Raw genomic sequence first — 24,914 nt, forward strand, 5'->3', positions numbered from 1 at the left:
TAAACTACTATTGTGTATTTTTTCCCATAGTATTAGTTTAAGCACAAGCCGAGTACATATCAATACTTAAGTAAGGCATTTACACGCTAATCTCTAAGAATAAATTGAATTTAAGAGATCACATTTGGATAGGAACTCAATAATTGAAATTCAACTACATTTAAAAATGACCATTGACCACACTCACAACGAGGGTCCTTTACATGTAAAGCGTTCGTGCATCAATTTATTTTGTTCAAGATTGAATCTTGCGCCACAAGTGCAGCATTTGTAGCGTTTTATTGCTTTATGCGTCTGTTGGTGTCTAATGAGAGAATGCTTATAGAAAAACTTTTTTCCGCAATCAGCGCACTGGAAATGAGCTCCTTCCACATGCAGGCGCTCGTGCTTCAATTTATTTACATTTAACGCGAATCGTCTGTCACAAATGCTGCATTTGTACTGTTTCTTTTCTCTAAGTGTCAGATGGGCTGTTAAATCGCTTTCATTAGAAAACTGCTTGTCACAGAATTGACAGTGAAACGGCTTCGTATGTTGATGCTGGTGTCTTTTCCACACACGTTTATAGGAAAACTTCGTACCACAAATATTGCAGCAGTAAGACCTCGGCCGCATCGGTACCTTCACCTACAGGAAAAAAGAAAAAAAAGATCATACATATTACAAATGACACGTCTTTTTCTTTTGAATAATTGTGTTGTCATGTCAACTAATTACGCCCCATAAACACCAAAATGGAACGTATTACGACGGTGTGCAAAAATACAAAGTTCCCTCTCAAAAAAGTTTCATGTTCAATATTTTGGTTTATCACAGTGAATAACAATAATGAAAGCACTTGATTGGTCGGTGAATTGAGACAATAACATTTCGCCAATCGTAAGCATCTATTTCACATTTCCAACCTGTATTTTTATCAAAAAAATTTATTTGGGGTATACTCGATATTTCTGCGCACCTTGTAGACCATGGAATATCGGTGGGTCGCTGAAAAAAAAATCAAGAGGATTTTACATTGCTTACGTATCAAGGGAACAGGCACCAAATATGGGATACTTTTTTTTGTAGGATGGCCACTAGAAAACTATAGGGGTAGAAACCTCCACAAAGGCTTAAAATGAAGTTCCATCCTTTCACTAACACTGTACAAAACTTCAGGGATGAAGGTCAACTTTAAGTATGGTTTTTTTTATTGTTGAGTGGCGAGTGTCAAAATGACAGTTCGAAATTGTGGATGCCTAATATGGACCACCTACAAAATTTTGAAATAAATAATATACTTTCACATTTTTCAAAACGTCATAGGTATTTATTTTGTAGAAATGAACAAAAAAAAACGTATTGTACATAAGCAGTGCCGGTTAATTTTGAATTATTTTTAAAATTTTTGAATGATGAGTGTCAAAATGACAGTTCAAAATTTTGGACGCCCAATATGGACCACCTAAAGAATTTCAAATAAACATATTTTTACGTTTCAAAACATCATATTCATCGGCTTTCCTAAACGTCAAAAAAACACATTTGACCCTGGAAAGGGGTCAAATAGGATTGGAAGGTTGAAACCTATAAAAGGCACTTCGGGTACCTCTTCCCACTGTACTGTGAAAATTCGGACCCTCTAGGTCAATTTGGTGGGGCTGTAGGTTTGGCTAAACGTCAAAATGTTCAAAAAACATGTAAAATGGATGAAAAAATCCACTTTTTTGGCACTGGAGAGGGATCAAATGGGGTTGGAATGTTGAAACCCGCAAAATGCACTTCGGGTACATCCTCCCAATGCACTGTGAAAATTTGGACCCTCTAGGTCAATTTGGAGGGGCTGTAGGTTTGGCTAAACCTCAAAAAACACACAAAAACCCACTTTTTTGACCCTGGAGAGGGGTCAAATGGGTTTGGAAGGTTGAATCCTGCAAAAAGCACTCAAGAGGCACCCTCTCATTGTATGCTGCAAATTTGGAACACCCAGGTCAATTTTAGGGGCGAGGGGGTCAAAAATAGGGGTAAAATGTGGTTTTTCCCAACTAAAACGGGGTGGGGATGACTTAGGAAGCTGAAATTTGGATATGTTGATCACAATAGAAGTACTGACCAATGGTGTGATTTTGGACCCTTTTCGTTCATTTGGGGCCATATTATGCCCCTCCAAAAAAATGACCTTTCTGTAATTTTCAACTTTGACCCTTGAAACTTCGGGGGTCAATTTTAGGTCCTGAAAGAACCCGATTCCTCAAGTTTGATCTTATTTGATCAGTTAGAACAAGTTCCAGGTCATGAAATGTAAAAATCACCATTGCGTCAAAATGTGGTGAAACTTATTTATCCTACTAGTAGAATAAAACGCTACTTTATTCACTCTCGCTGTTCGCTCGAGTGATCAAATGCGCGTTTTCTTCCCACGTTTAGATAAAATATGTTATTCAACTAGTGAAATAAAGTGATTTTCGACGATTTTTAATTACTTACTTCCCTCGCTTTGCTTGGGAAATAAACCTCAAAAATCGTCAAAAATCACTTTATTTTACTAGTAGGATAAAATACCATTATATACTTAATCGCATTCCACACACCTGATTATTGAAAGCAAATCCTTGCTGAGTCCTGTTCCATTTCTAGTGGGCCATAAATATGAAAAAGTTGAGGTAAAATACGGGCCAATGTCCTCCATTATTAATTTTATGAATTTGTTAATATGCTTTCACAAAATATAATCACAAGGGGTATATGCAGTGGGGTACAGAGTGATTTTTTCAATTTTTGATTAATTTGGTTTTGTAAAAGTGGCTAAAACATGAGACATGAGCACATCAAGTACCGCATAATGGGAATACACTTTACTTGAAGTAAAAAGTACGACAATTATAAAATGTATATATAAGCATGCCTCGGCTTTTTCAGGACTTTTTACTTTTAGTTGCACAAATATCTAAAGCTCATCAGAATAAATCTCACACATCATTCGTAATTAATTTGAATAGTGAAATTTTTATATGAGAATGTTGTGCCCAATCTTGTAGAAGAAGAAGCTGCATCATCATACAAAAATTTCACTATCCAAATTAATTACCAATGATGTGTGAAATTTATACAGATGTGCTTTAGAGGTGAGAGTAGCTGGCAGCTCAAAGTTCTGAAAAAGCTGAAGCATTCTTGTATTTATAAGTAGTTTATAATATTATCGTAACTAATCATGATTCCTTTATGTTGTGCCAAATCTTGTAGTGGAGGAAGCTGCATCATTATACAGAAATTTCACTATCCAAATTAATTGCGAATGAAATGTGAAATTTATACAGATGTGCTTTAGAGGTATGAGTAGCTGACAGCTCAAAGTTCTGAAAAAACTCAGGCATTCTTGTATATACAGTTATTATTTTTTCGTAACAAATCATGATTCCCTTACAATTTACAATTGGCCCGATGTCTTCATCGAGTAATTGGCATCATTATACCAAAATTACACGCTATCCAAATTAATTACGAATGAAGTGTGAAATTTAATCATTTGTGCTTTAGAGATATGAGAAGCTGACAGCTGAAAGTTCTGAAAAAGCTCAGGCATTTTTGTATATATAGTCATTATTTTTCGTAACCAATCGTGATTCCAGTCGAGTAACCTGTGTCATCGTACAAAAATTTCACTTCACCCAAATTACAAATGATGTGTGAGATTTATTCTGATGAGCTTTAGATATGTATTTATGCAACTAAAAGTAAAAAGTCCTGAAAAAGCTGAGGCATGCTTATATATACATTTTATAATTGTCGTACTTTTTACTTCAAGTAAAGTGTATTCCCATATGCGGTACTTGATGTGCTCATGTCTCATGTTTTAGCCACTTTTACGAAACCACTTAATCAAAAATTGAAAAAATCACTCTGTACCCCACTGCATATACTTCTTGTGATTATATTTTGTGAAACATATTAACAAATTCATAAAATTAAAAATGGAGGACATTGGCCCATATGTTACCTTAACTTTTTCATATTTGTGGCCCACTAGAAATGGAACAGGACTCAGCAAGGATTTGCTTTCAATAATCAGGTGTGTGGAATGCGATTATATATGATTACCTCAAATTCGGGCCAATTGAGTATTTTACTTTTTCATAATTTACAAAAAAATGAAAAAATCGACTCCTCATTTATGAAATGGTTTTGAGGGGGAGGGGGGCATACAACACATTAAAGTGATATTCATGTCAGTCCTATTAATAAATTGAAAGTATTTTTTTGAATAACTCACAGTTTTGTCCAGGCCTTTAAGGGTTAAGAAAAATTGCCCAGTTCCCAAATGTATGTAGTATGTAGCATTTGAGATTTTGCATCGATCTAACCTAGCCTCACTATAATCCAGATCACTTATGTATAGTTCGTCATATGGCAATAGGAATAGATGCATCCTCCTCCCTTACTCTCTTATCCTCTGGTACATACAACTTTTTTCTTAAAGGGGACATCTTAAGCAACATTTTAAAGCAAACTTGCCAAAAATTAAGTTGGCCTCACCAACAAAATGACGGCCACTTTGATTGACAGGTCAGCCGAAGTCGCAAATTTAGCTTTCCAACATAGGACTCGCATGAAATTTTCTGAACTGGACCAAAGGTTATGCAAAAATTCATCACCAGCCGAAATTTCAAGCGCAAAATAGCGTATTTTTTGTTTTCTGGTGAATTTGTGAAAATCAAATTTGGGCTAAAAATGAGAAAAAAATCAATATAAACTGACAAACCTAGTAAGCTGAAATTTAGGTAGGATATGCTCCATTTTCGACCTGCCAAATCGATTTGAAATTGTATCAAACAATTTTCGGCACATTTAAAGTCTCCAGCAGATTTTTGAGACTCGTAATTATTTTCACAACCTCGCACCAAATGAAGTTGTAAATCCGAAATTCATACAAAATTGGGTAAAATTGGCATTTTGCACGAAGTCATTTGTCCAGCAAATCGCAAACATTAAAAAAAAATAGATCGACTATCGAATTGATCGAGAGTTTCGGTAATCCACTGTGATCATAGATTTTCAAAACTTCGTTAATCGATAGACTTTTAAAAATGAAGAAAAAAACACCAAATATAAAAAATACCATTATGTATTTTTTCACATATAAATTTAAGTACAAGACTGAATTTAAGAAATCAGTAAAGTTATAACTCAAGTCAAGCTTTTTTCACGTTGAAAAAAAAACAAAACAAAGAAAAAACAAATTTGAGTCTGTACACATTTAGATAGGTATTTAATTATTGAAATTCAAGTACATTTAGATGATATGTGCTTGGCTAGGTCGCGCTTCCGGCGGTATTTCTTGCCGCACTGGGCACACTCAAAACGAGCGCCCTCCACATGGACGCGTTCGTGCAATGCCCTATATCGTTTTTGCTTGAATTCTTGGTTGCATATGCGGCATTTAAAGGATTTCTCTCTACTATGCGTCTGTTGATGCCGAGTAAGAGCGCTTTCATGAGCAAAACTTTTGCTACACAAATGGCAAGAAAAAGGTTTCTCACCGGAATGTACTCTCAGGTGTTCAATGAGCGAGTGTTTATGTGATAACTTTTTCCCGCATTCAGTGCACTCAAAACCAGCTCCCACATGCGAACTTTCGTGCCTCAATTTATGGTGATTGTGCTTGAATCGTGCGTCACAAAAGCGGCATTTGTAGCGTTTCTTTTCACTATGTGTCAATCCATGTCTAATACAATCGCTTTTATAGGCGAACTGTTTATCACAGACTTGGCAGTGAAACGGCATCAAATGTTCTTGCTGATGTCTTGCCCAATCACGTTTACAGGAAAATTTTGTATCACAAATATAGCAGCAGTAAGTGAATGAATCCTGCATCTGTTCCTCTACCTACAGGAAAACAATATCATATTACAAACGACGTTTCCTTTTTTTTTTTTTTTTCGAATAATTATGTTACCAACTATAGTTATGCCCTATAAATACCAAAATCCAGCATATACAGGGAGTTCCCCTTACCCGCCAAAATGTTTTATGTTTAAAGTAAACTGCCCTATTATGAGACCCTTCAATATCTCAGCTGTTTATTAGCGCACTGTACCGTTGATTGCATGATTGGCTGATATTTGTCAATAACTAAGCTGCACCTTTCAACTGGCGAGTTTCTGTGAAGTGTTTTCATTGCATTGCCAATAACATGTTTTTTAACTTGTGAAATATTTTTAGAGGTGTATTTGGGACGCATTATATTCTGAACTAGGCAAGGTAATTTTAATATCTTTACATAAATGTGCAGTCAAGATGTTATATTTTATGATTCTGGCATGTTTGGTGATTTATTTTATAATTTTATGGATTTAGAGGAAATCAAAAAAAAAAACACCGATTTCCTAATATGAGACCCCACAAGTTGGACAATATGAGACCCCTGTTAAAAATAATGTAAAATTGTGTCATTATCAGTTATTATTTATTATGGCGTTTTTACTGGTAATTCTTCATATTATCCTGATACATTGTATTTGTAAAGTCAACAAACATCAATCGTGACTTTTAGATTTTTCTATTCGAATATCCGAAATTCTACTCAATTAATATTACCGTTTTCACGCTAACGTTCGCATTATGGCGATTTTCTATCCCATTTATTTTTCTGTACATATTTGTTTGTTTGTAAATAGGTATGTTAAATACCCATATCCGTTTTTATTTTGAATTGTGCATTGTATTATAATGGTATTTCATCAGGTTATGTTCAAATTTCATTGGGTTAAGGGTACCAGACACGTTACACTATTGCCTATTTGAGATAAAAATGCTAATCGAGATGTATTTCATTCATAACTTTATCTGAATTCCTTTTCAAAGGTTCACGTGCGGTTATATAATTCAAAAATTAGATCGCAGTAGCTAGCTATTGATATCTAATCACCTTTATCATTCGACATACTGATTGTGGATCACAGTTGTGAGCTGTTGATATACATATTCACCTAATTGTTATCATGGATTATATCAAGGGTATCAAGCCTTTCTCGGTTCCAGTAATTGGCTATCATGGAAAGATAAAGTGCTTGATGCACTCGCCTTGTTTAATGCCATGGCCATTGTCAAGGGTAAATCAACCTGCCCGGAAGAACCAAAATCGACAGATAAAGCATAAGACAGCACCAAAAAACGTAAGTTGATTGCAACATGGCAAAAATCTTCACACTAAGTGAAGATAATTATTTCACAAACCATTTCTCAAGAGCTACACAGTCGCATCGTTGGTAGGCTCTCCACGCATGAAGCATGGGCAGTGCTCACAAAGGAATTCGATGATAAGGCAGAAGATCAAATATTCCGCAAATGCCTGAATTTCTTCAGTATGGAGTGGAATGATTACAAAGACACACCCTCTGTTGTTGCGCGAATCAAAAATCAACATCGTGACTTTCGAGCTAGTCTGGAAAATTGCAAAATTGAGACAGTCCATAAGCTGTTGGAAATACTATTCATTTCAAAAGTTTTATACATTCTTCCGAGTTGTTTTGAATCATTTAAATCGAGCTACCTTCTTCTCAAAGCTCAAGCTGATAAGTCACCAAGTGATCTGTCAGATTTGCTTATCATGCACGAGCGCAACGTCTCACCAGTACATAGTTCAACGTCATCATCATCAGAAGCTATGTTTGCTAAAACTGGTCAGAAGAGTGGTTCAAAATTTGTTGCGAAAACATCTGGTGATCAATCCGTTCAAAATCATCAAATAAATGACCAAGTGTATAAATACTGTTCCTGGAAAGGGCACCGGCTCAAAAAGTGCTCACAGTGGATCAACAACGGTAAACCACCCTTTTCTGCTCGCGCTAATGATACTTCTGGTTGTTTGCCAAAACTCAACCTCAATCTTGGTGGATTGATAATGGTGCAACAAAGCATATTATGTCGAATCGAGAATGGTTTCAAACATATGAGCCACTTCCAAAGAACCAATACATCAAATCTGCTGGCAGTTGTGTCACAGCAGTTGGTCATGGATGGATGGAAGTAGCTAGCTTTGTAAATGGCCAACTTGTTATGTTTGATTTGACTGTGGTATGGCACATTCCGAGTATTCAGAAGAATTTGTTCTCAGTCGTCGTGGCTCATGATAAAAAGCCAGAGAGCAAATTTCATTCAAATCCAATGTTCTGCAAATTGGAGGCAGATAATTGTGTTATGTTCACCAGTTTGAGACCGAAAAGTGGTTCTCTTTTTAAAGCATCGTTCGAGACCATTTTGCCAGAACTGCAGGTGAATGCTGTTGAAAACAGCAAAATTGTACAGCTTTATCACAAACGATGGGGCCACATGGACAAGAACCACATACGCGCAAAAGTTGAAGAATAGGGCCTGAAGAAATGATCTCAGGAAACTAAAACCAATTCCAGTCGACCCTGTCAGTTTGAGAAAATTCATCGCGAAATGTTTGAAATACGTTTATCGACCAGAGCAGTTGGTGAGCTGCTATCTGGTGATATTTGAGGGGCCATTTGATTGCTTCTTCGGTGGTCGCAAATAAGTTATGTTTGAATTTCATTAACCATGTCTCATATAGTACAAATTACATTGAGCTTTTCTGGAACAGGTTGAAAATGGCCATAAAACACTTCAAAACGCAATAAAATCATTTCAAAATATTAAAATTGGATGAAATTTGAATAATAGGCCTGTGAACTATGTACCTAAACTACCTACAGCTGAAGATTTAGACTTTATGTGCTCAATGCGCACCAAAACTGATAAAAATGGCATATACATATATACTATAAAAACGATTTGTATTGTTTATTAACCAAAATATAATGTTTTCCCATCCTATTTCCATTTTTTTCCTAAATTAAAAAAAAAAAACATAGGGTCTCATTATAGGACCGCTTTTTTTATTGTCAAAATTGCAATTTTTTTTATTGAAAAAAATCGTATAATTTTTTTTTTTAAATCAACACAAGGGGGTTGTAGATTGGAGTATTGAGTACGTTTTAGTGGAAACAGAATTAAAAAATATGCAATAGGTTCGGACTTCGGAGTAATACAGGTTCTACAAAAAGGTTCCCATATTAGGGCTGGTTATACCTTAATAGTTCAGTTGATCACATTTAATAAAAATATAAATAACGAAAGCACATGGGGTTGTTTGGTAGATTGGGATGATAACAATTCACCAATCGTATGCATCTTTTTTACATTTCCAACATGTATTTTCAAGCAAAAAAAAAAAAAAAATGTAATTGGTATACTCGATATTTCGGTGCTCCCTGTAGACCATGAAATATCGCATTTTTACGAGGAAAAAACAATTCCCACACACTCGAAAAAATATTTACTACATCAAAAAATAAATTGTACGATGGCGCAATTGGCCCTTTCGTAGCTACATAACATTCTAATGGTATTTTTGCAATAGGTAAATGCCAAATTTGTAATTTTTTTTCTCGAAAATGAAAAAAAAATGCCAGTCCAACTTTTTTATGTGATATTCTACATAAAAAGGACTAGATAAAACTGAGAATTTTTTCAGAATTTTTACTCGCGAACATCGTGGTTATATTTAAATTAAAAAGTTTTAAAATAAATTTTTCGAGGATTTTGAAAATGGCATCACTGATTTTGACATCACTCGTCGATTACCCCTCTCAAAGTACTACAATTTGAAGAAAAAAAAAATCAAAATTCTATACGACGTACAACCGGAGCAATTTGCAACTGAAATTTTCCATTTCTGGCCATTTTGAAGAACTTTGAAGGCTGCTGCAGGCTCAAGAACTGCTTGAAACGATTCGAACTTATTTCTAATCGTTTTGACAGCTCGAAAATTGGAAATATCCCAGATTTCAGCTTTCAAGAGTAATTTGGTAGGATTTTGATTTTTTTCTCGTGTTTAGCCCAAATGTGATTTTCAAAAATTCACCAAAAATCAAAAAATGCGCTTCAGCTCTTGAAATTTTGGCCGGTGTTGAATTTTAGCACCGTAAACTGGGGTAACATTGAAATCGCGGGGTAACATTGAAGGGTGCGGTTTTTCATCACGTTTTGCTCCATGGCGGTGGAACTATGAAGAATGGAGCAATTCTGACACCGGGAATGGATAGAGTACACTTTGGCAGTTATTTTTCCTATTTTATCATTTTCAACTACTGGTTCCAACACCAATAAAAAAGCAAATGAAAAAAAGTGGTGTTTTAATTACTTTTAATTGATGTGAAAAGCTTGGTGTCTGGAATTTTGAATTTTCAAATAATGAGTCAAGTGACATTATAGATGTGTTGGTACACCTCCTGACTACAAATTAGCGCATTTGTTCAAGTGCCAAAGTTCTTCCCTGAGGAGTAAAAAAATAATATTCAAACTGGGGTAACTTTGAAGGCTATAAAAAAATCATGAAATTTCAGTAAAATTGGCCAAAAATGCATGAAAATGCTTGAAAACTTCTTAAAAATGATGTGAAAACTTGAAAAACAGCTCTAAAATCATTGAAAAATCATGAAATTCGGTAAAATTGGCAAAAATGCGTGAAAAACGCCTGAAAACTAGAAAAATTTCAAATTATCTTTTTGGAGCACTCTTTCATAAATTCAATTGTGAATACGGATCATTTTGTAGGTGCTTGACGCGTATAAAGTGACCAAGACATTTCAAGGGGCCTTCAAAGTTACCCCAAACACTGGGTAACTTTGAAGGGCACTTCTTTTGGCTTTTGCGCCTGACAGGAAAAAGGTAGACAACTTCTGTAAACGCCAAAACGTAGTGCTGACATAGCTTTATCAAAAGCACCACACACATTTCCCCTACCTCCGCCATTCATGCCTCTAAACATGAAAAATTCTGAAAAATCCTTCAATGTTACCCCAGTTTACGGCGGCATGTTCTTTCTTGTCCAGTTCAAAAAATTTCGTGAGAGTACAATATTGGAAAGAAATTCATTAATCGACATACTTTGAAAAAGGAAAAAACGCCAAACATTAAAACACCATCGTATATTTTTTTCCCCATAATATAAAAGCATCAACTCCAGAAAATTTGAGCAAAATTGGCATTTTGGGCGAATCATTTTTGAGAACTAGACTGATCCGTCCAGAAAATTGCAATAATTCAAAAAAATAAATCGACTATCGAATTGAGAGATTCTGTAATTCACTCTGATTTGTTTTTGATAATTTCATTAATCGATACACTTTGAAAAAGAAAAAAAAGCAAACATAAACTACCATCGTGTATTTTTTCCCATAAGTAAGTTGAATTACATACAAACACGTTGGGTGACAATAAGGCATTTATGCGCCAATCTCTAGGAATAAACAGAATTCAAGAAATCGCTCAAGTATCTAGTCAAGTTTTTTTCCCGTTGATAAAAAAAAAACAAAGAAAAACCAATTTCAATCTTTACACAATTAGAAAAGTAAGTAGTCAATAATTGACTGAATTATTAAGAAATCAATAAAGCTTGAAATCAAGTAACAAAGTAAAACACTGAATCTGTACACATTTAGATAGGCAGTAGGTACCTACCTAGTCAATAATTGAAATTTAAATAGGTACATCTAGATGATATGTGATTGCCTAGGTCGTCCTTACGGCGGAATTTCTTTCCGCAATGGGCACACTCAAAACGAGAGCCTTCCACATGGATACTTTCATGTCTTGTCCTACTGCGATCATGCTTGAATTGTTGGTTGCATGTGCGACATTTGAAGGATTTCGCTTCACTATGCGTCCGTTGATGCTGAGTGAGATAATCTTTTCGAGTAAAACTTTTGCTACACGTTTGACAAGAAAACGGTTTCACACCAGAATGTACTCTCAGGTGTGTAAAGAGATTACCTTTACAGGAAAACTTTTTTCCGCAATTAGGACACTCAAAAACAGCTCCTTCCACATGCATGCGTTCGTGCTCCAATTTACTTTTATTCTGCTTGAATCGTGCGTCACAAGGGCTGCATTCGTTGTCCTTCTTTTCATTATGTGTCAATCCATGTGAAAATAATATAAATCATAAAAAACAGTCAATTTTGAATTTTTAAACGTTTGCCAAATATCGAGATATCGCACCTCGGGAGTAATAAGGTTACATCTCAAAAAAGTGAAATTGATTCATTATTTTCATCAACTTTTGATTAATTGTGAGGAATGAATAGCACCTCATTTTAAAGATCTGGTATCCTACCTTCATTTAGCACGAGAACACTTTGAAAAATAAAACCATAAAGAGGAAATATTTCAATGTTTGGAAAACATTTTAAGTTATAACCTTCTATTAAAATTGATGTGGAGGCGAAAGGAAGCGTCCAAAAGAAATTTCATGATAGCAAAGTTGTAGAGAATTAAATTTCCAATCGATATAATGTCGTTAGCTTTTATCTAGAGTGCTTAGTTTTTGAGTTTTTTTCAAAAACTAAAATTTCATTATTTGTGCAAATTTATTTTTCTGAGAAGTGATCAATTCAAAAAAAAATTTCCATTTGGTACAAACCAATAAAAAATGCACTCCTTGTGACTATTTCTAACTGACAAACATTCAAAACAATCAAAACGGTTTGTTAACACTTTGTATGTACGAAAGGGTATTCCCGGTTAAGATAGGTGAAATGGCCCTGTTCCCAGATCTGGAAAATCATGACGGATTATTGTTGGGTACCTCCAATAAAAATTTTCGAGCGGAATTTCCACCCCCCAAGATCAGTATAGCCAAAAAACGTGTTTTTTGCGTGAAAAATTCGGTATCCGTGAGTAATGGGGATAAAATTCTGGTACTACGTGGAATGTGTAGGGGAAGCCTGGGCCTTTCAACACGATTTTTTTCAAAAAATTTTATCATAGTGGTGGGGGTAAAATTGACAAAAGAAAACTTTGAACCGCCACAGCTCCGAATTGAAGGGTTGGGCACCATAACTGTTTTCGCCGAAATATGTCTTTTTGCATGTACTTTCTTCCTGCCAATCCATAAAATTGAAATTTTGTCTGCAAAATGCTCATATTTGCAAAAAACACTAAAAAAATACACGTTTTTCGCGTTTTTTTGCAAAATTATGCGAAATATGCGAAAAATGCATAGAACAAAAAATGTTGAGCGTCAAATTTTACTCTAGAAAACGTGTTCTAAAGGTTGTCAAAACACTCATCTACTGAAATTAGCAAGGATTGTAATCATGAGTTCTGTGAATAAAAAAATACAAACAAAATTCAAATTGAGGTCAGAGCGATTCAGTTGCAATTCTCAAAGTCTTTTTAATAATTTAAACACGTCTCCGCTAAGTTTGGTGAAAAAAATCCTTCAAAATGAAAATATCACAAGTCAAACTTACAAAAATTTACCCAGAATGGGCGAATTACCCAAAAATTGTTCATTAATCTAACTCAAAATCAGTAATTGCAGATGATACAAATTTAGATTTCAATTTCAATTTTCAAAAATTTAAACCAAATCTTTTTCAAATCCAAAAGGTACCATACACATATGTTCAACAAATCTTACCAAAATTCAAAAACTTTGAAAAAAATCCCAAAATTGTACTAAAAAACTCATCTAAAATTCATTCTAGATCATAGATAGATTCAAAATCAGATTATTGTCCCAAAATCAAGAGGTAATTTACGCGATTATAGAAAAATCAGATTAATGTCTCAAGAAAGTGAATGAAGAAAAGTGATTCCAAAAATAACCAAATGATGAATTATGCAATTTATATTTTCCAATGGAAATTATAAATCATAAAAAATTGACTAACTTGATCCAAATTTGGTTTGACAATGAGAGGGAAGAAATTGTCGACCAAAATTGACCCATAAAGAGAGGCAAATCGTTTGAAAAATTAATTTTTTAGCATATTTGAAGGTCCTATACCCATACTAACTAAATTTTCTGAAAAAATAGATGTTGTGTAATTGTGTATGTATCTCATCTTTAGATGTGAGGTAGGTATCATTTTATTTACAAGTATAATTGCACATTTTTTTCGAGTCAGTATTTTTCTATTTTTAAGAAAACTAGAAAAAATGAATAGAAAAGGAAATCGAGAGGAAAAAATATAAAATTACAAAGATTGATTTTAAAAGTGGAAAAATCAGCACTTTTTAGACAAATTTTGACAAATGTTAGGACTTTTTGACAATTTTTGAAAAAGCTGTACTTCCAGACTATTTTGGCTAACAACAAGATTTTATTGGCCATTTTGGCACAAAACAGAATTTTTTGCATAACCTGTGAATAAAAGGCTTTTGCCCACAATATTCTGTCAAAAAAGTAAAACTTGCTGACAATTTTGACAAAAAGCAGGAGTTTTGAAAATTTTGGCTAAAAGCAAGTTTTTTGTTCATTTTTCAAAAAATATTAGAACTTTTTTGATAATGTCAGAAGAAAATGTATTTTTCAACAATATGACCAAAAACAGTAAAATTTGACAAAAACAAGAATTTTATGAAAATTTTGGCAAAAGCAGGAATTTTTGACAAGTTTGCAGTAGCTATTTTTCGCCTCTGACACGACCAACGTGACAATTATCAGAAAGCGCATGTTGTATAAATACCTCATCTCAAGACTTTGCTGCAAAGACGTGGTGCGTGTGCCTGCTTAGCTCAGTAGATGAGTGTTTTGACAACCTTTAGAACCACATTTTCTAGAGTAAAATTTGACGCTCAACATTTTTTGTTCTATGCATTTTTCGCATATTTCGCAAAATTTTGCAAAAAAACGCGAAAAACGTGTATTTTTTTAGTGTTTTTTGCAAATATGAGCATTTTGCAGACAAAATTTCAATTTTATGGATTGGCAGGAAGAAAGTACATGCAAAAAGACATATTTCGGCGAAAACAGTTATGGTGCCCAACCCTTCAATTCGGAGCTGTGGCGGTTCAAAGTTTTCTTTTGTCAATTTTACCCCCACCACTATGATAAAATTTTTTGAAAAAAATCGTGTTGAAAGGCCCAGGCTTCCCCTACACATTCCACGTGGTACCAGAATTTTATCCCCATTACTCACGGATACAGAATTTTTCACGCAAAAAACACGTTTTTTGGCTATACTGATCAAGGGGGGTGTGTTGGGGGGGGGGGGGTGGAAATTCCGCTCGAAAATTTTTATTGGAGGTACCCAACAATAATCCATCATGATTTTCCAAATCTGGGAACAGGGCCATTTCACCTATCTTAACCGGGAATACCCTTTGCTCAAAAAAGTCGGAGTTTTTTGAGATGTACCCTTATAACTCCAAACAACTTGCAATGTTGTTGGGATTTTGAGTCAGGCCATTTGCGTTTTTTACAAGATCTAGATAATGTACCCAGCTCAAAGTGTTATTTTTGGTTGAGGGGGGTCATACAAACCTCAAAAATGCAAAAACGTCAAAATCATTTTTTGTTTGAGATGTAACCTTATTACTCCCGAAGTACGATATCTCGATATTTGGCAAACGTTTAAAAATTCAAAATTGACTGTTTTTTATGATTTATATTATTTTCAAAAAAGTACGTACTTACATGATCATCAAAATAAATCCTAAAACTGATATTAATTCCCCAAATCCAAATTTCGCCATTTCCAGCCATTCTGGAGCCTCCAGCGCGATTTTTCAATTCATCCAGAATTTTTAATTTGCTCCAGAAGACGTTAATATGAAGTTGTGCAGCTGAAAATCGAGTTGAATTTATCCACATTTGAGCCGATTCTGGAGGGGACACCTCAAGAGTGGTTTTTCGACCAGGTTTTTCATAATAAAAATATCCAAAAATTAAAACTCTTGAGGTGTCCCCTTCAGAATCGTCTCAAATGTGGATAAACTCGTTAAACAGGTAGAGTATAACACACAACTCGATTTTTAGCTGCCCAACTGCATATTCACGCCTTCTGGAGCAAATTAAAAATTCTGAAGAAATTGAAAAATCGTGCTGGAGGCACCAGAATGGCTGAAAATGGCGAAATTTGGATTTGGGGAATTAATATCAGTTTTAAGATTTATTTTGATCATTTTTACTGATTATGTACGTACTTTTTTGAAAATAATATAAATCATCAAAAACAGTCAATTTTGAATTTTCAAACGTTCGCCAAATATCGAGATATGAAGTTGGGCAGCTGAAAATTTGGTTTTGGGGGTCTTAGACTATGTTTTTTCGAAAAATCGCGGTCCCATTCAAATCGGAGGCGGACACCTCAAGAGGTTCCCTTGTTAGCAACAATGACTAAAAATTTGCATCACTGCGTTCTGAAATATTGACTTAGCTTGAAAAGTGAGATATTCGGTGTTCTAGTTCAACAAATGTGAAATATTTAAAAAGAAAAAATTTTCAAAACACGAATTCACTCGAAAATACGAAATTTGTTTTTCCATTATTCCAATCCTTCAGTAGAACCCTAAAAGTGATCTGGAGAATATTCTATGGAAATGGTTTATAGATTTACGCGAGATCTTGAATAATACATAACTAAGCTATCTTTACACTTCTGTAAGTGGGCCATTTTTCTCAAAAAAAGAAGTTGGTAGGAGCTAGAGCGAAAAAAACTGGGGAAATGTCCCTAGGATCCAGATCTTTCCTCCAGGAGCACCTCCGGAACTAAATTTTTATCCGAGCAACTTTCAACTTCGAATACACGTCTTCACTAGTTTTTATCGAAATCCTCTTACATTTTTTTTTCACCATCTATACCCTAATGTAGTATATTGACATACTAACCTTGGTTGAAACATTGCTGGAGTTTTTCGTTGGCTTTTTCACGCTTGGGAGATGTTTTTTCTGTTTTGCAGATCGAGCAATCCCACCTTGGCCGGAGTTTTCTTGATTTTTTGAGCATCCTGCTCGTGCCTCTACGTTATAACGACTCTCATGCGACTTTTCTGAGGAAGGAATGGGGGAATTTGGAGATTGACTATCTTCGTCAAAATATTCCAGTTTCGGAAGTGTTACTGAAAAATAAAAATTGGAATTAAAAAGGAGGTAGGTAACTAATGGTAGTACATCTTCTTTGGAGAAATGAAAAAATCATTTATTTTTTATAGAATTTTGTTTACCTTTCAATTTAAAAATATTCGTACTCTTATACTCAGCAGGTGAGTAGTCAAATTCCAAAAATAAAAAACGTACCGAAAAATTAAATTGAAAAAAAAAATCACGCGATGTACTCTTATTTTACACTCACCTTCTTCGAAATGTTGCGCAGGTGGATCCTCTGTACTGCAACGTCTGCTATTCGAATTTTCTAAAGAAAACGTAGTCAAAGGGCAGCGATTACTTTCAGTTACATTCCAAGTTTCTGCGTTCGCTACTGAAAAAAAAATACTCGTATAAGCCCAAAAGTGTGTTTCTTCTCGTGAGATGATAATAATTCTAAATGAAATTTTTTTACTCACGTTCGTTTGAAAATTGTTCAAGATTTGCCACCGCAATATGAAGACCGTCGGTAGATATTTCTGGGGGAGAAATTGTCGAATTTACAGAGTGATTATCTTCGGCAACCCATTCGACAGGTTCATCGAATTCGAGCTTAACTGAAAATCCACAAGTACTGACATTTATAAACACAGCATTGTTTTATAATTATGTATTCTCTTATAGTACGGTATTTGCTCTTCCCGCCTTCCGGTCCCCTGGGACAACTTTTCTCTCATCCTAAGGAACATTTTAAAGCATACCTACTTGTCAAAAAAAGGAGTTGGCCTTATCAACAGAACTACGACCAATTTGATTGAAAAGTATACTAAAATCACGGATTTTGCTTTCCAATATGCAGGACTCGGCAGAAACCACCAGCCAAAATAATTTCAATAACTGAAGCGCATTTTTCGATTTTTGATGAATTTTTGAAAATCAAATTCAAACCAAACATGAGGCAAAAAAAATCAAAATTTTGCCAAATTGACCTAGAGAGCTGTAATTTGGGATTAGCTCTATTTTCGAGGTTCCAAATCGATTGTAAACGGTTTCAAACCGTTTTGAGCAGTTTTGCAGCCAACAGCAAATTTCTGAAATTTGAAATTTCAACAAAATGCCATTAAATGAAATTTGAAATCTAAAATTCACGATGAATTCCAACTTAAACACGCTATTAAGTCAACTGCTAGTGAGTTTAAGTCATTTTAGTGACTCCGGCGATTTTTTAAAAATTCTTGGAGCTACCAGCAGTTTTTTAAAGTTTTGAATTTCCACAAAATTTCTTCAAATGCAGTTGAAAGCCGGAACTCATTATGTAAACTAATTTTAATACGCTATGAAGTCGGTTTCTGGTAGATTTCGAGCCGTGTTGTACTAGTATCCAGTGACCTTTTGGAAACTACTAAAGCCTCCAACAGGTTTTTAAATTTTCGAAATTTCCAAAAAATTTGCAGTTTTAATCCGTTTTGGAGGCTCCAACGGCTCTTTAAAGGCTTTTAGTTCTTCAAAAAATGAGCAGAGTTAATTCTGGATTTCTAACTCCATTATTGATGAAATTTTATGGAAATTTCAAGTTTCAAAAATCTACTGGAGGCTCCAGTAGTTCCCGAAAAGTCGCTGGAAGCTCCAAAACAACTCAAACTCACCAGCAGTCGACTGAATAACGTGTTGAAATTGAAGTGCAGAGTGAATTTTGGGTATCCAATTTCATTTGATGAGATTTTGTGGAAATTCCAAGTATCAAAGATCATGCTGGAAGCTTCAAGAATTTTCAAAAAGTCACTGGAAGCTCCAAAATGACTTGAACCCACCTGCAGTTGACTCAATAGCATGTTGAAATTGAAGTGCAGAGTGAATTTTGGATTTTCAGCTATGTTCAATAATATTTTATGTAAATTCCTAGCATTGAAAAATTTCACGAAGGCTCCAGTAATTTCCAAAAAATCGATGGAGGCTCCAAAACTATGCGAAATCCACTTTTCCAACCGCTTGTGATGAAATTTTGTAGAAATTTCAAGTTTCAAAAATCCGCTGGAGGCTCCAGAACTGCTCAAAATGGTTTGAAGTCGTTTTCAATCGAATTCGGTAGATCGAAAATAGTAGTCCAGTCATTTTAGCAAAATTTTTAGTCGAACCTCAAAAAAATTAGGGGCACGCTGAATTTCACATTATTTGTTCAGATTGGTCTCTAAAACAACTCATCAAAAGTTGCACCCCCCAACTTCACCGCTAACCCCGCAAGAAGTCATTAACCTTTGCCGATACAGGTTTTTCAGCTGTATCGCCAAAATGAAGGGTCCGAGAGGAAAAATGTTCGAAGAAAATTGTTCTACGCCAAATTTTCTATCAGCATGACAAGTCCAGCTTTTCCCAAAATGGCGATTTCACCTTTACTGAGGAGGGGGTAAAGTTGTCAATTTTATGAAAATCGTTTTAAAAAATGAAAATCGGTAATTTAAAACGTGAACTCGATTCACGGTAGACTCAAAAATATTTTGACCAAAGTTGCACACTGCAACTTGTCTGCTACCCCCCGCAAAAGGTCATTGACCTTTGCCAATCTACGTTTTTCGGCTATATCGCCGAAATGAAGGGTCGGAGGGAAAAAAGTGATTGAACTAAAATTATTCTACGTCAAATTTCCTATAAGCATGACCAGTTCAGTTGAAAATATATATTTTTCGATTTTTGGTGAATTTTTGAAAATCAAGTTTAGGCCAAAAATGAGAAAAAAAATCAAAATTTTACCAAATTGAGCAGTAAAGCTGAAATTTGGTACAAACCTTATTTTCGACTAACCAAATCGATTGGAAACAATTTCAAACCGTTTTGAGCAGTTCTGGAGCCTCCAGAACATTTTTGAAACTTGAAATTTCCACAAAATTTCATCAAATGAAGTTAGAATGCGGAAATTCACGCTGCAATCCAATTTAAACACGCTATTAAGTCAACTGCTGGTGGGTTTGAGTCATTTTGTGGCCACCAGCGACTTTTTGAAAATTATTGGAGCCTCCAGTAGATTTTTGAAACTTGAAATTTCCATAAAATTTTATTAAAACCAGTTAGAAAACTAAAATGTATTCTGTAAACTAATTTCAATACGTTAGGGAGTCGACTGTAAGTACATTTCAAGTCGTTTCGGAGCCCCCAGCAGATATTTCAGTGCTCGAAATTTCCATAAAAATTTACTGAACAGAGTTGGAAATCCAAAATTGACTGTGTACTCCAATTTCAATATGCTATCAAGTCGACTGCAAGTTGGTTCAAGTCATTTTGGAGCCTCAAGCGACCATTTGAAAATTAATAGAGCCTCCAACAGATTTTAGAAACTTAAAATTTCATTAAAGGCGGTTGGAAAGCAAAAATTCACTCTATAAATGTTTCAAAAATTTACTGGAGCAGGGTGTCTACTAAATCCAAAAAACAAAATTTCGTACCTTTTTCGTATTTTTTTCGTACAATATATTTTTAATAATCATACTTTGAATTTACATGGAGGGGAGGGGGTGTACCATGTCATTTCGGCCACAAAAATCAAAATTTGAACGTGCTGAGCAGTGTGGTCTGGGCCATCAAGAGCCAATGCGAGACCGGAACGAATATAATTCGCCCATAGAGGTCTTTTGAGAGGGGGGAGGGTTTGATTGAAAATTGGTCAACAGAAATAGGAAAAAAATACCCATTTTGCTGATTGATGTCATAATCATAAGACTTACAAAAATTTTCACTTTCTGTTTTCAATTTTTGGGGGCTCAAATGTGATTTTTTTCCAATTTTAAAAGAAGAAAAAAATTTGCCCGAACGAAGCAAGGGCGAATGTTTTTGAAAATTTGATTTCAAAAAACTTGAAAACGAGACTTTGAAAAAAAAAGTAAAGGCCCAAGCGAAGCGAGGGCAAAAACTTTGGAAAATTCGTATTTTGAAAGAGCTATAAAAAAACAATGCTTTTTAAAATTTTCGAATTGGAAAGATTTTTCTAGGATGTGAATTTTGATTTTTTTTTAAATTCAGAGAACAGGCGCCAGTGAAAGTGAAAACTATTGAAAAAATGTATTTCGAGAAGTATGCGAGAATTTTATTTTTTCACTTTGAAACTAGGTATAAAAATTAAATACTAAGTTGATATATTTTTTTCAAGAATTTCAATTTTTAAAAAGAAAAGAATCCCAAGCGAAGCGAGGGCAAAAGCTTTAGAAAATTGTAGTTCGAAAAGTACTATAACAATATCAATTTTAATGTAAGAAATTCTTTTTTCATCTCAATTTTTTAAAATTTTATCAATGGTTTTTTGTAATTGGTTGCGGGGAAAAGGCACCAAATTGGCCCGAGCGAAGCGAGGGGAAAAGCTTTTCTAAATTTGTAGTTTCAAGAAGCAAAACAGTAGTAATTTTGATGTGAAAAAGCCAGTTTTTCCACCAATGACATTTTAAAAAGTTTGTTAAAAACTAACTATGTACCTAGACCTACCTACTTTCCAAACATAATTATGAATAATTTGAGAAATAGAAAACAATAATTTAGCCCGAGCGAAGCGAGGGAAAATTTTTTTGAAAAAATAAGAATTTTGAGGATATATTGGTGATTTTGTCGGCAAATTAACAATGGAATCCTTTCAAAATTTCGTACAAATTTCGTAAATTTCGTACATTTTTGACGTTTTTTCGTACTTTTTTGGGTCATTTTCAGATTTCGTGCTTTTTTCGTGCTGTAGACACCCTGTGGAGGTTCCAGTAATTTCTAAAAAGTCGCTGGATGCTCCGAAACGACTTGAAATGTACTTACAGTCGACTCCCTAGCGTATTGAAATTAGTTTACAGAATACATTTTAGTTTTCTAACTGGTTTAAAATCTACTGGAGGCTCCAATCATTTTCAAAAAGTCGCTGGTGGCCACAAAATAACTCAAACCCACCAGCAGTTGACTTAATAGCGTGTTTAAATTGGATTGCAGCGTGAATTTCCGCATTCTAACTTCATTTGTGGAAATTTTGTGGAAATTTCAATTTTCAAAAATGTTCTGGAGGCTCCAGGACTGCTCAAAACGGTTTGAAATTGTTTCCAATCGATTTGGCTAGTCGAAAATAAGGTTTGTACCAAATTTCAGCTTTACAGCTCAATTTGGTAAAATTTTGATTTTTTTTCTCATTTTTGGTCTAAACTTGATTTTCAAAAATTCACCAAAAATCGAAAAATATATTTCAACTGAACTGGTCATGCTTATAGGAAATTTGACGTAGAATAATTTTAGTTCCATCACTTTTTTCCCTCCGACCCTTCATTTCGGCGATATAGCCGAAAAACGTAGATTGACAAAGGTCAATGACCTTTTGCGGGGGGGGGGGTAGCAGACAAGTTGCAATGTGCAACTTTGGTCAAAATATTTTTGAGTCTACCGTGAATCGAGTTCACGTTTTAAATTGCCGATTTTCATTTTTTAAAACAATTTTCATAAAATTGACAACTTTACCCCCTCCTCAGTAAGGGTGAAATCGCCATTTTGGGAAAAGCTGGACTTGTCATGCTGATAGGAAATTTGGCGTAGAACAATTTTCTTCGAACATTTTTCCTCTCGGACCCTTCATCTTGGCGATACATCCGAAAAACCTGTAGCGGCAAAGGTTAATGACCTCTTGCGGGGGTAGCGGTCAAGTTGGGAGGGGGGTGCAACTTTTGATGAGTTGTTTTAGAGACCAATCTGAACAAATAATGTGAAATTCAGCTTGCCCCTAATTTTTTTGAGGTTCGACTAAAAATTTTGCTAAAATGACTGGACTATAGCGGTATAAGCCATATTTTTCAGCTATCCAGGTCAATTTGGTGAAATTTTAATTTTATTCCTCTGTTATGGCTTTTTGATTTTTTTAAATTCACCAAACACTTGGAATTTTGGCTGGCGATAAATTTTTGCATACTCTTTCAATGAATTTTTTCTTTTTCAGGAATTTTGCTTTAAAATGTCCCTTAGGATGACCCCCACATTTTCCTCAAACAACGTAATTACTAACCTTCTTCGGTAAATGGTTCTGATTTTACTTCTACATTCTGAGCATCGTCTATCCATATAGCTAAGGAAGCCATATTCGTATCTGTAGAGTAACTATATTCGGTAACATGTTCGGCAGATCCTACGAGCGCATCTGAAAAACATAGTTCAAAGTTGTTCATTTCTCCAATTAGAAAATATTCACTGAACCTTATTTTGCCAGTCAGTTGAAAATGATTGAATCAAATAGCAAATGAGCTATCTCTTTCCTCTCTTCATTATCCAAAAAAAAAAAAAAAAAAAAGAATGCTTGCCCCATAAGTTGCTAGTTTTTGGAACAAAACTTATTCTAAGTACATACATGATGTTATATTGTTCTGAACTAATACTGAATTATCACCTACTGACCTTTTACAGAACGCTGATCAGTTCGTGCCTCCGTATTACAAAGATTGTTCCTCGAATTTTCTGAGGAAGCGTTAATCGATGAAGTCGAGTTTTGATTACCTTTCACAACATTTCCGGTAGTATTTGCTCGGGTAACTGAAAAATAAGCAAAGGAACAGGAAATTAAAACAGAAATAAGCGAATAAGTATATTTTTTTTTACTGAAAATAACGAAACATTTTAAAGAAAAATATAAGTAATAAGAACTACGATGGTACTAACCGAAGCATTCATCAACCTGAAGCTTGATTTCATTTTTAAAGTTGGCAAAAGCATCTTCGAGACTAGAACATCGTATTTTCAATCTGAAAATTTCGGATCGAAAATGTTTCGTTAACAGTTGACACTTTCCAAGTTTCAAGTTTTTCTTCGATGTGAATTTCGCTGCCTTAGGAGGGATGGTTTTCTGATTATTCGTAATATCTTTAAAATTCCTGCGCAATCGTTTATCAGGAGCATTGGCGGTGGTAGTATTTCCTAAACCAAAACCAAAATTATCAAATTATATCCTGGTTATCGAACATGATGAGTATGATAATAAATAATGTATTTTACTTTCAAAGTCCGAGCTGCAGATTGTATTTTGCGATGTGTTTTTATTTGATAATGCCGTTGAAAAACTGTTCACAATCGAAGGCGTGAAGTTGTGTTTCACTTTTGGTGGTAACGTTGGAACACTTGTCGGCATCAATACTCCACGTTGCATCGAGATTTGGTAGTCTTCGGGTTTAAAATGTCCGTCACAAAGGCGAAAATATGGTTTTATTTTATCTAAATTTATATCACAAAACTTCGCCCACTGCTGTCGAATATCAACTTCAATCGGGAAACTGGAATTTAAAAATTGAAGCTAATTAGAATGACGAATCAATAGTTACATGTGCACTGTACATGGGAACCCAAATTACTGTTAACTTACCTAAAAAATTTGTACGCTGAGACATGTCCACATGCGACGCATAGGTCTTCATGTTTTGTAAATTGCTCTCCAGTATTGCTTTGAATTTCGTTAGGTTCGTTGCTATTAAAATAAAAGATATATTATTGTTTCAACAACAAATTAGAAAAAGATGTTGAAAGGCGATGGTTTTTCAAACGAGTTTACTCACTTTTCTTGATCAGACGGATACGCATAATTTTTAATCTTACAGGAGATATTACTTTTGAACTGGTTTGAGGTGACTTGATCACTTGAAGTTCCAAGCACGCCCTGCTCGGATTTCTCTTCAGAAAAACTATCAGATAAATCCATTTTGTTGACACATGCGTCAATAAAATTGTTTAAGGGGTTTTCAATGTTTTCATCACAAACGTCTACACCATTAATTATCGAATTGCTGGTTTAAAAAGTACTTGTTACGTTGTTACATGAAAAATACTGAACTGAACAGTGAACTTTGAAGTTCATTATCAATATTATCAATAAATTATTGTTTGTTTGTTGTTTTCTTACTGGGTTTTTACGGAAAAGCAGGAATGTCGAGGTGAGAGTATACCAAGTAAAAGATTCAGAATACTGAACGATTGCTATGTATGATATCTACACCGCGCGTGAATCAATGAACGTCTACTCTATAACCAGGGTGCCGCGCATACGTTAAGAAACTTTAATACTCAACCATTGTAG

The 24,914-nt window shown here is 34.7% G+C and overlaps 1 protein-coding gene across 6 annotated transcripts; it reads right to left on the reverse strand.

Annotated features, from left to right (window-relative positions):
• LOC135847866 (zinc finger protein 567-like) lies at positions 1-24,881 on the reverse strand. Of its 6 annotated transcripts, XM_065367601.1 has the most exons (11): positions 24,397-24,881; positions 24,207-24,308; positions 23,843-24,117; positions 23,510-23,764; positions 23,249-23,383; positions 22,863-22,994; positions 17,338-17,475; positions 17,127-17,252; positions 16,664-16,893; positions 11,818-11,947; positions 11,553-11,719 (listed from the first exon to the last, which is right to left on the reverse strand). In XM_065367601.1, exons 1-11 carry the CDS (start codon positions 24,537-24,539, stop codon positions 11,703-11,705), a joined length of 1,683 nt encoding a protein of 560 aa, XP_065223673.1. In that variant the 5' UTR covers positions 24,540-24,881; the 3' UTR covers positions 11,553-11,702. The 6 variants fall into 6 exon arrangements, with proteins under 6 accessions (XP_065223670.1, XP_065223669.1, XP_065223668.1 ...); XM_065367598.1 differs by lacking the exons at positions 11,553-11,719; positions 11,818-11,947 and adding an exon at positions 1-627; XM_065367597.1 differs by lacking the exons at positions 11,553-11,719; positions 11,818-11,947 and adding an exon at positions 5,084-5,862 and having other exon boundaries at positions 17,127-17,249.
• Between the last annotated feature and the right edge of the window lie 33 nt (positions 24,882-24,914).

The sequence above is a fragment of the Planococcus citri genome, chromosome 5 (assembly GCF_950023065.1).
Source record: "Planococcus citri chromosome 5, ihPlaCitr1.1, whole genome shotgun sequence".
In the NCBI taxonomy this organism is placed as follows: domain Eukaryota; kingdom Metazoa; phylum Arthropoda; class Insecta; order Hemiptera; family Pseudococcidae; genus Planococcus; species Planococcus citri.

What these genes read in the sequence shown, in the direction of transcription:
- LOC135847866 (XM_065367596.1), bottom strand. Translation starts at nt 24,539, where the DNA reads ATGGATTTATCTGATAGTTTTTCTGAAGAGAAATCCGAGCAGGGCGTG. An exon ending in TGAACAATTTTCAAACGAAC is followed by an intron (nt 17,253 to 17,337) that starts GTGAGTAAAAAA and finishes TTTTTTTTTCAG; the next exon opens with TAGCGAACGCAGAAACTTGG. An exon ending in TGCGCAACATTTCGAAGAAG is followed by an intron (nt 16,894 to 17,126) that starts GTGAGTGTAAAA and finishes TTTATTTTTCAG; the next exon opens with TAACACTTCCGAAACTGGAA.